This window comes from Nicotiana sylvestris, chromosome 11 (assembly GCF_000393655.2).
Source record: "Nicotiana sylvestris chromosome 11, ASM39365v2, whole genome shotgun sequence".
NCBI lineage: Eukaryota > Viridiplantae > Streptophyta > Magnoliopsida > Solanales > Solanaceae > Nicotiana > Nicotiana sylvestris.
In genome coordinates, this window is record NC_091067.1 from 51908035 (window position 1) to 51920421 (window position 12387).

General features: G+C 35.6%; 1 protein-coding gene across 1 annotated transcript; it reads right to left on the bottom strand.

The window, feature by feature from the left end:
* Positions 1-1185: 1185 nt before the first annotated feature.
* Positions 1186-9036, bottom strand: LOC104245305 (protein YIP4b-like). Its single transcript, XM_009800896.2, has 3 exons — positions 8306-9036; positions 2008-2082; positions 1186-1624 (listed from the first exon to the last, which is right to left on the bottom strand). Exons 1-3 carry the CDS (start codon positions 8795-8797, stop codon positions 1364-1366), a joined length of 828 nt encoding a protein of 275 aa, XP_009799198.1. The 5' UTR covers positions 8798-9036; the 3' UTR covers positions 1186-1363.
* Between the last annotated feature and the right edge of the window lie 3351 nt (positions 9037-12387).

A 12387-nucleotide genomic window follows, 5' to 3' on the forward strand; every position in this document is an offset into this window, starting at 1 on the left:
AGTTAAAGGAAAGTTTTTGGCAGTAGAACTAGCGTCCTGCAGAAAATCCGAGACCAGATTTTTCCTATGAGAAGCACAACCTCTTCGTTTCCTGTACAGCTAGTCTCTTCGCAATCTAATGTTCCTTCTATACATGGCTCCCAGAACCCCTCTATCCTTTACAACATTGTTTTGAGGTCCATAAGGAGGCTGAATAAGGAGACTGGTACTGGTTTGCGAGTTTGATACAATATATATTAAGATTATAGTGGGGAAGAAAGCAGATTCTCACTAATTTGTATATAATTTATTATTTTTATATGAGAATATAATTAAGTAGTAACATCTAGGGGTAAATAAATTAATAATTTAGTATAGCTAGGTGTGTGGTAGGCATAAGTTGTGAGTTTGAATCTTTACCTGTGAACCCTAGAGGAACATGCTTATCATCCATTGAGTTTTATAACTAGGGCAAGAAACGGGTTTCTTCGTTGTCTAAAAAAAGCATAGCGATGGAGAAAAACTCAATATTTACTGTTAAAGCAATATCTATGGTTTTCAGGATGGCAGGTGGAATTCCTCGCAGTTATCAGCGTGTTCAAGTAAGTGGAATGTAGAAAGAATAAGTACCGGGCGTTGTAAATCCATCGAGCACCAACTTCTTTTCACAAGCAAGTAGCTTTATTTTTGTTCAAAAGAGAAGCTTGCTCACGACAACGACAACGACAACGACGATGAGTGAGCAACTAGATCCAAACCCAGTTCAAATTTGCAAGCACACGAAAACTCTAAATAAAAATCATGATCCGAACAAAAATCATTGGAGAAGCAAAAAATGAAATTAGAAACAAAAGAGATAGAAATATCGAGAAATTATGCTGCACGCTTGTATTCGTTGAAGTGTTGCAACTATAAATACTGGTTTATGATTCTATATAGACTTTGATACCCTTCTATTATTCAATGAAAAAAGTAGAAAATGCTTCCCTTTACCTCTTTAATCATGACTGCCTGGAGATAATCAACTAGGGAAAAAAGAAGTTGACACATTGCACTAACGACACTAGTACATAACCATAGTGCTCAAAGGCATTAACATCCATGAAATACAGAGACCATTAATACATCTCTTTGTCAAGGCATACCGATAACATCTCTCTTTTACAGTGAAGACTGTATTTCATGCTTACAAGATAACACCAGACATAGCAAGATGTATATGACATTTCTCGGACAGCAGTACAAAGTGTGAAATATCAGAGGCAGTCCCAAAAATATCAACAAAATTTCTTGAGGTAATCAAAATATCCAACACATTATATCCCCACTTCAATGTACTTCTATTAAGCTGGATACAACTTTAATATAATAGGTATGACTGACATCAATCAATGGCAATAATGAGAAATCCAACAGATACATACATGAGAACTACAGGATACAGGGCAAGAGCTTTCCTCCTAGGGTTCACAGCTGTACTCATGAAGGGGTATGCAGCCCAAGAGCTCCAAGCTAGTGCAACACATACCACAACCACCTTCAAGATTACATTGTCCTTTAGCATGCAAATAAGGGCACCAACATCAAGTGGGAATAGACAGTAACCCAGCAGACTGAGACTTTGGAAAAAGATTATATGACCGCCCTGCAGATCAAAATCGTTAATCCATCTGAAGTAAAGAAACATCATTTACATTATTTCCATAACTCCATATCCTTTAGAATTGTTTTAAAAAAAAAAAACTGCTACTTGTTGTATAAGACTACGAACTGGGTTCCTTTTCTCACAAGTGCCTATAGAATGGTTTTCCTTTTCTGACAGGTGCCTACGGACTTGTGTTCCTTGGGACTAATTAGCTATCCTTTCCCCTATCCATTAAATATGTCATATCTCTTTGCATCGTTATCATGTCTACTAACTGCCTAAAAATCATTAAACATACCCAACTTTAGGGTGTTTCATTTTCTTTTGTTATTCTCTTTTTGCCCTTATTCTTATAGATGGATGGGTTGAGAAAGAGTCATTACCAGCAACAGGACATTCAATGTCAGAACGACAGCACCAGCGGCCAGCAGAGCGAATGCAACAGCAAAAACTTCAGACTGGAAGAAAATTTAAGGAAAAATGAATCTGTTAGTCAGGACTCCACCTGTTAATCATAGCGAGTCTGTAAATCACTCAAAACAATGGGCAACTAAATATCAATTCATCAATCATACAAGCCTCTGTCCAAGCTAACTTGGTTCAGTTATATAATAATGCAAGCTATTTCCAGTCAGCTACATAACTACATGCACCTACATGAAGTATAAAAGAACTAGAAAAATAGAAGGCGCGCCCAGAACAAGACAGCTGTGTCATGTTTGGGCAAGATTCAGACTGACCCAATTATTAACAGTTACACAAAATGATCTCAGATTATACATTCAATTAAATGTGTATAAGATAACTAAAGTATATAGACAAAAAGTCTTTCCTCTTGACACTTGACAACCTCTTAATGGTTTATCCTTGGGCCCACAGAAGCATTGTTGTCAAGCTAGATAGGTAACTTCTCACCATGTCATATAACAGACGACTAGTAACAGCAGAAAAAATGAAAGGCAAAAACAACTGAAGGTTCACTTAGACATGACTAAGAACTATCAACATTGACATGCGGAATAACTAAGGCAGTGTACATGAGACCCAATGTGGACAGGCCCTTTCCCTAACCCCCCACATAACGGGAGTTTAGCGCATCGCAGTGTTATTAAAAGCACACACTTCTCGCTTAAAGCGCAGAAGCGAGGCAAGTCGAGGGACCTGCGCTTTTCTGCCCTAAAGCGCGATGCTACTAAATAAGCGTATGCTTCACCCTAAAAAGCGAGAAGCGAGGCGATAAAAAAACCCGCAGAAAAGCTCGCTTAAGCGAGGTCCAGCGGCAGCCTAGGGTTTTTAAAAAAGAAAATTGCAAATACACTTACGCACACTACTTCCACACATCTGCTTCTCTGATGCAAGCGACGGCTACACCTTCGACGACTTCTCTTCTGCTCTTCGAGTAAGTTTCTCTTCTTCTCTTCTTTTCCTTCAGTTCTTTCTTCTCTTCTCTTCCTCTTCTGATTTTCTCTGCTTGTTCACTGTTCGACTCCTTTTTCTCTTCTTCTTTTCTAATTTTTTCGTTTTTATTTCTCTGTTCTGCCCTATTTTATGCTCGTGTTCTATTTTTTTATTTCTGCTGCTCACTGTTCACTATTCGACTCCTCTCCTCTGTTCTCTTCTTCTTTTCTATTTTTTTTAGAACACATTTCTCTGTTTAGCCCTGTTTTCTAATTTATGCTTGTGCTCTATTTTTTTAAAATTTCTGCTATTTTCCTCTGTTCTCTGATCAGCCCACTGTTCACTGTTTAACAGTTTGTTTTTTTTTTCGTTGTTGATTGTAGTAAATTCAATCTTATTATTCAATGGCATGCAGCCAAAAAAAAGATCCAGCTTGGGCGTATGGAGTTGCAATTGGCAGTAGCACAAGAGTGCAATGTATCTTTTGTCAAAATATATATAACGGTGGAATACATCATCACAAGAGACATCTAATTGATGGTTTTAGAGATGTCAAAGAATGTTCAAGTGTTCCGGATTCTGTTAAGGAAGAAATTAGAGAGTATGCTGCGAAAAAAAATGAGTTAAAAAATCCAATGAACCATGGAGCATCGATTAATCTTCTTGATGAAGATAGTCAAATGGATGAGGATGACCTTGAAGTCAATGATATATCAATGAGGCCACCTCCCTCAAAATCTCAAAGAAAGAAATCAACAAGTGGAAGTGGATCATCCATCGGTAGCAATGTGAAAGGTCCTCTTAATCTTAATTTCTCGCAAAAACCAAATGAAAAGAGAAAAGGTGAAGTTGTTGACTTAAATTCTTGTAGGAAGAGTTTAAAGGAGCACGTTGTAGATGCTTTTGCTAGGTAGATGTATGATGCGGGGCTCCCTTTTAATTGTGTAAATTACTCCTATATTTTTGGTGAATTCATTGAGGCCGTAGGCCAATATGGCCTAGGAATGAAGCCCTCTACCTATCACGAAGTAAGAGTTCCTTATCTAAAAAAGGAGGCGGAGAAGAAAAACAAGATTGCCGAGGAGCATAAGGTGCAATGAAAAACTTATGGATGTTCCATTATAATGGATAAATGGACAGCAAAAAATGAAAGAATGATCATTAATGTTTTGGTGAATTCTCCGAAAGGTAGTGTGTTTCTTGAATCTTATGATGCTAGTGACTCTTCAACCGATTCCAATAAAATGTACAACTTGTTTGAGAAGACAATATTGAAAGTTGGAAAGGAAAATGTTGTTCAAGTTGTTGCTGATAACGCAAGTGAGAATAAAAAAGCGGGTGATATGTTGAAAGGAGTTTTCCCCAATATTTTTTGGACTCCTTGTGCTGCACATTGTATCAACTTAATGTTTGGTGACATTTCAAGTTAGCCCCACATTCTGCAAGTGAACAAGTGGTTTTAATTTTCTATTTTAACCTTCATGTTAATTGTTTATACTTACTATGAAATTTGATTTCCTACAGTTTTTGCTAAGGCAGTCAAGATACATTCTTACATAGTCGGAGGCCGTTGTTGTTGAACATGATGAGGAGATACACAAACCAAAGAAATTTGGTGAAACTGGCTAAGACAAGATTTGCAACAGCTATTATGACTTTTCATAGTTTTTACTTGCAAACGAAAAATTTGCGAACCTTGTTCATGTCAACCTAATGGAGTGAGAGTATCTATGCAAAGGAAGCTCTTGGGAAAGAAGTTGCGAGATATATCGTTGGTCCATATTTTTGGAGTGACACTGTTCAAGCACTTAAAGTTGGTAATCCTTTGGTTACTGTACTTCGTTTGGTGGATGGGGAGAGAAAACCACCAATGGGATACATTTATGAAGCCATGGAAGGGCTAAAGAAGCTATTGAGAAGGCATTTGATCATGACCAGAGGAAATACGGAAAAGTTTTTGAAATTGTTGATGAAAGGTGGACGGATCAGCTTCATCCCAGCATATCTTATTTAGCTATGTTTAACTTTTGTGTTACATCCAAAAAACTCTTTATTGAAAAATAGAAAGCGAAAAAACCTCTAGACCTTAGATGAAAGAAAGCTACAGCAAACTCTACATGATTGGTTACTATCCGAAGTCCGAACTATAGATCCAAGCACACCAACACTATAAATTTATATGTTCCCATTTTTATTTTGGATCGTGGAATCAAAAATTTCACAAATTCAAAAAGGAATCAAGGAGATTTACAGCTATAGGAACTATGTCTTTACTAATAAATTTTTTATCAAGTTGGTGATGGACGCATCTGGCAGGAGAAATGATACAAGGATGTTATGTTGCATCATTATAATTTGTGGTTAACAATTTCGAACGTTGATAGACAAACATTTCAAATATTCGTTTGAGGTTGGTAGTGGGGACTGTGCTCATGTGGGCAGTTCGTGATTGAAAAAACGAATCCGCCAGAGCATTTCGTCAACTTATTAAAAAGGAATTAGGCTTCGAATAATAATACACTAGTCTGTAATACCTCAAACAACAACTATTTTTGGCTAAGATCATCTTATGAGACTTCTATGTGAGAGAGGGCAACACATAGGCCTCACTTTTCTCAGGCTAGGTCTTCCACAAGAAAATGAAGAGATAGTTGATACTCATTTATTCAATGTGAGTGGGGTTCTTGTCAAGGTGATGCACAGAGCGCTAAAGAACTTCCATTGATGTGAATTTTTAGTTGTGGCGGCAGACTTCAGATATTCAGCATGACATATGGATGGCGCTAGAGAAATTTAGTTACTTCAGACATGCACAACCCTTTTGTTTGGTGGTATGGAAGTTTTTGATGGACCATTTTGCCTAACAAGTCTTTCGAGCTGTTTGCAAATGGATGACACTTTTCCTTTTGTTCCTCCAGCACTTGTAATCTTCAAAGCATTATTTTGTACTTCAGACATGATTGGTTGAGTCTAAAGGTACTTCGTTGGTGCCAGAGTAAATGAGAATTGCACATATTATACATCAGAAATATAAGAATGCACGTGCATGGTCACAAAAAGAAATCCATCTAAAACACGTCCAACAAACATGCCAAATCCAGATATCATGCTTTTACTTGCATAAAAGTTCGTAAGGAAATCCATAGCACTTACGTTTGCTTCTAGACTATACAACACATACTTAACAGACACCAAAGTAAAAACAACAATAGGAAGACGAAAGAAAGAAGAACCAAAAGGAAGTACAAAACATTGATTATTGAGAATGGAAAATAGCAATATTGCAAAATAGCACAAACATCTTCCAGTGATCCCCCTCTACTTTACTTTCACAAAGGAAAAATAAAAGTTCAGGCGTCTAGATAGATCATCCATAATGCGGAAACAAATATATTTTACCTACATGTCTGTTGGTAGGTTTCCATTTAACTTTTAACATCTCTATGGAAGGTTTCCCCAGAAATGCTCACCAAGACAACTGTAACGCAAGTAAATAAAGACGAAAAACCTATACATCAATCTAATAAATTTTAATACTCCTTTAGTTCTAATTTATGTCACTGTTTCTACTTTTGGACTTTTCTAAATCTAGTAACCATTCCAATGGTAACATTATTTTTACAGCTTTAAAAGAGTTTAAAATTCATTTGACTATGCAAAATGTAGAACTTTGATGTAAGTTTCACCAAAAAAATAAGTTTTCAACCATAATATTAATATTTTTTATCGCTAATGTTATACATAGAGTTAATAACATCATACACTCTGAGTCTACTCAATCACGGTCATATAAATTAGGGAGAAGGGTCAAATTTGCCCTCGAACTATGCGAAATAGAACAAATCTTCCCTCCATTAATAGTTAGAGTCAAATGTGCCTACGCTGTTTCAAAATGGGCTAGATTTGCCTTGATTTCAAACAGCGGAAGCTTAGGACATCGTGATGCCACATGTCTCACATTAAGTCAGAATTGTTTTAAACGAAGGACAAATTTGAATCTTTCGCATAGATTAGGGCCAAAGTTGACCCTCCTCCCTTTTGAATTTTGTGGAATAGTGTGTCCAATAATAGTTTGAAATGTGAAGAAATAAAAATTTAAATCTTAGTGCAGACAAATAGCCTATTTGGCCAAACTCTTTTCTTTGGCCAAAAGTGTTTTTTTTTAGCTAAAAGAATTTTTTTTCAAAGTTTGACCAAGCTTTTAGAAGAAAAAAAAAATGCTTTGAGTAGAAGTAGAAACAGTTTTTGAGAAACAAAAAAAAAATAGTTTCTCCCCGAAAGTACTTTTTGAAAAGCACTTCTCAAAAAAAAATATATACTTAGAAGCATTTTCTAAAAGCTTGGCCAAACACTAATTGTTGCTCAAAAGTGTTTTTCAGATTGATTAGCGAAACGAAAACTGCTTCTCACCAAAAGTACTTTTTTTGAAAAGCACTTTTTAAATTTAGCTGATTTTAGAAGCATGGCTAAACATGCTATAACATAAAGTAATACTCTCTTTACTACAATGGGCAAAGGGTCAAAATTTCCAACTATGCGAAATAGAACAGATTTGCCCCCGTTAATAGTTGGGGTCAAATGTACCCTTCCCGCTAACAAAATGGGCTATGTTTGCCCTTACTTTCAAATGGAGGAAGCGTAGCACCTCATGATGCCTCGTGTCCCACAATTAAGTCATAATTTTTTTTTTAAATAAAGGGAAAATTTGCACCTTTCGCATAGTTCAGGGGAGCTTTTGGTCCTCCCAATTAAAAATAATATCTAATCAAACATCATATTCTTAATAATCAAGCACTCGAAAGGAGGTAGTGTTGTTAGCCTAACTTTTCCATCTCTTATAGAAATTTAATGATATCTTGTAATCCATGCAGACTTTTAATGACAAGTAGACATTGTGGAAGAAAAAGATCCGTATAGGCGATACCAACTAATTGGGATTGGCATAGTCATATTTGGGGCATATGCAGTCATATTTGGGGCATAGTCATGTTGGCAAGCTTACATTAGTTGCAATGTTATACTAATAGACATTTTGCATCTGCTTCCAGAGTTAGAGAAGCAAAATGATAGAAACGAGTCAAAATGGAACCAAAGAATTACATAACCGACCCAACTAGCTTGCGATTGAGAATGTAGTTGTTGATCAAAATTTATTGATTCTATTTACGACATTTACACAATTCAATACTCTCTAGCACAACACACATGTAAGTTGGAGTTAACACGGAATTTAACCCTAAACCGTATTTATATATAAGAGAATTGAGAATGCAGTTCAGTTACCTTTTTAACAGAAGCAGACCAGGACAAAGTGAGACCAAGGAAGACAATGAAGAAGAAAGGACCCCAGAGATCCCAATCCCGAAGCGCTTTCCCCGGATCTTCTCTATAGGGGTTAGGGAAAACCACCAACTTCAAATTGCTAACAATTCTGGAGAGATCTCTTTTGACGGTGTCCCAAACGGGCTCGGTAAGCGTATTGGGCGGAGATCCGAATCCCGTAGCGGCTATATTGGACTGTCCTGCTGATGAAGGAAGCGGAGGCGGAGCGGGAACGGAAGGGACATGTGTCGGCTTCTGATTGGCGGTAGGGGGAGGTGGAGGGCGGAGATTGGAAGGCATGAAAGGAGAAGAAGAAACAGGGATGGCAGCACGAGGAGGAGAAGGAGGGCGAGCTGGAAGGACAGTAGAAGGATGGGAATAGATGAGGTTTTCGATTTCATCAATGTCCGATTGGGACGTCGAGTTAAGAGGTATTGTGTCTCCTTGTGACATTTTTTGTCAGATTTGCAGATTCTGAGAGGAGAAATGCAACAGATTCAGGCAATGGAGTGGGGAATGGGGAAAAGTGTGATCGGAGACGGGGGAAGACGGAGTTGGGTGTTGGAGTCTGGCTGAGTTGTAAATGCAGGGAAATGTGAATGTTAGTATAAGTGCCTTTTTAATTTTTTATACTATTTACAAAAAGAAGGAAATAAGGTATGAAAAACGATGACATTGGACCTATGACAAAATAGAAACTAGATACAAATTAAACTACGGAAAAAGGGTCATATTTATCGCTATACTCTTTAAAAATGGTTATATTTGTCCTTCGTTATACTTTTTTGATATATTTATCCTTATCATTATACTTTATGATCATATTTATCCCTGTACTCTTCAAAGAGGGTTACATTTGTCCTTCGTCATACTTTTTGACATATTTATCCTTACACTTATACTTTAGGATCATATTTGTCGCTCATCCATTAAATCCCCATGTCCCACCTTTGTTTTCCTACATGGTGCCTATGTGGATTTCTTTTTCCTCCAATTTAAATATGGTCAACTATTTAAGATAATTTAATCCGCCCACCCAATTTAAATATGGTCACCTATTTAAGATAATGTTCTTTTTCAGCTCCATATTTTTCGAATAGCAGCGGCAACATATTGGCAAACAAGAACTTTGAACTCAAAATCACTAATCTGATACAACTTACAATTATTGCAGTAACCAAATTAAATTACGAGAAGTTGCACAACAATGGAATTAATGACAAATGTCCGTGCTTAAAATAGAGCATTGCCAGAAGCCTAATATTGTCTAGTTTCCTCAAACATATTTTTTCTCGAAAAGAAAATATTGCTCCCTCCTCTCATTTTATATGAAAGAATTCGATTACAAGGGTCAAAACATCTAGTTTTTTTTTTTGTGATTTGGGTATATAATTTTCATGTTTTTCAAAAATAAAATAAAATTACATATTTAAAAAAGTATATCTAAATAATTCAACTTTTTGGATGGCAGAGTCATGATTTAAAGTTTATGGGTTCTGATCTTGCTCATAGCTCATTTTAGTTATTAAGTTCGTAATTAAATATTTATACATATTTAATGTATTTCCTAATAGAACACAAATCTAAACAAAAGCTATAGAGTTCATTCAAACCATACCTAATACTCTAGCTTCACCCCTTATCTTCGACCGGGTTTAACATAAACCTACAATGACGAATAATATTAGAGTAATGTGAATTATCAGAATGAAACCACTATATTTTATATATTGGCTGCCCAAAGACACAAATAAGTGCAGACAACCAAATTATGGTTTATGGTTTATGGTTTATGGTTAAATTAAATTATCTTAAATAGTTGAGCATATTTAAATTGGAGGAAAAAGAAATCCACATATGCACCATGTAGGAAAAGAAAGGTGGGACATGGAGATTTAATGGATGGGGGCAAATATGATCCTAAAGTATAAGTGTAAGGATAAATATGTCAAAAAAGTATGACGAAGGACAAATGTAACCCTCTTTGAAGAGTACAGGGACAAATATGATCCTAAAGTATAACGGTAAGGATAAATATATCAAAAAAGTATAACGAAGGACAAATATAACCATTTTTAAAGAGTACAGGGATAAATATGACCCTTTTCCGATTAAACTAAGTAATGTAGGTAAAAATAGACCTAGATAAAGCAAAAAAAAAAAAAAATTATACATATAGAGCCACTTATTGTTGATCCAATAATTTTGATTGGGTCGAGAGAAAATGACTTTGGTATTGTTAATTTACTCGAGCAAAATGGAGTTGTCAACAACCAAATTCCTTCGTCATCTAAGGCCTTGTTTGCTTTATTAATAAAACGTGTGAATCTGAATATATACACCTGAATATAGAAATATTATATATAAAACAAAATACTAAATATTTAAAAATTAGTTATTTCTTCAACATTTAAATATAGTTAACTTTGTTATGAAATATAACTCAAAGTAGCAATATGGAACAAGGAAATAAAATCAATTTAGTAAAACATGAACAAGAAATGGAGATAGAGAGAAGAAAGAGATTTTTTTCTTTAATTGTGTGTATTTTCTATATATTACAAGGCCTTTATATAGACATGAAAAGTGAAGAAAATATGTCATGGAATATGTCATTGAACATAGAAAATATGTCATGGAATATGTCATTGAACATAGAAAATATGTCATTGAATATGTCATTAAGCATTTGACATGAAGATCATGGAGGAAGAGTAGACATCCACCATAATATGATATTTATCATAACACTCCCCCTTGGATGTCCATAAATAATGTGCCTCATTAAAACCTTATTAGGAAAAAACCCTATGGGAAAAAAATCCTAATGAAGGAAAAAGAGTACACATATTTAGAAATACGCCTTTTAGTTGCCTCGTTAAAAACCTTGCAAGGAAAACTCGGTGGGACAAAACCTTGTAAGGAAAAAGAGTACACCGCGTATTAACTCCCCCTGATGAGAGCATCAGTTCACATCCTTCAGCCTTCGCATCCCAATCTTGTACACCGGTTTCTTGAAGGTTGACGTCAGTAGAAATTTGGTGAACGAATCAACCATATTATCACTTGAACGAATCTGTTGCACATTGATATCACCATTATTTTGAAGATCATGTGTGAAAAATAACTTTGGTATAATATGCTTTGTCTTATCTCCTTTTATGAATCATCCCTTCAATTGGGCTATGCATGCTGCATTGTCTTCATACAAAATTATGGGTAGTTTGTCACACTTCAAACCACATTTGTCTTGGATAAGATATATTATAGACCTCAACCAAATACATTCTCGATTTGCTTCATGAATAGAAATTATCTCAGCATGATTAGAAGAAGTAGCCACGATTGGTTGCTTAGTCGATCGCCAAGATATGACAATGCCTCCACATGTAAACACATAGCATGTTTGAGATCAAGCCTTGTGTGTCAGATAAATACTCTACATAGGCATAACCAACAAGATCGGGATTGCAATCATTGCCATAAAATAAGCCCACATTGGTAGTCCCTTTTAGATAACACAATATGTGTTTGATTTCACTCCAATGTCTCCTTGTAGGAGCAGAGCTATATCTTGTTAAGACATTAACTGAAAATGTTATGTCACGCCTTTTAGTGTTAGCAAGATACATTAGTGCATCAATTGCACTAAGATATGGTACTTCAGGACCAACAAGTTCTTCATTATTTTCATGAGGTCGGAATGGATCTTTATTTATATCCAGTGATCTCAACCATCAGGGTACTAAATGGATGTGCTTTATCCATATAAAATCGCTTTAAAATCTTTTCAGTGTATGCTGATTGATTGATAAAAATTTCATCTTTCATATACTAAATTTGTAGACCAAGACAAATTTTGTCTTTCCAAGATCTTTCATTTCAAATTCTTTCTTTAAACAGTTTACTGCTTTAGGAAGCTGCCTGGGAGTTGTAATGATATTTGAATCAACATACACAAAGATTATAACAAATTCAAATCCAGATCTTTTTATAAAGATACAAGGACAAATTGAATCATTGTTGTACTCTTCTTTCAATAG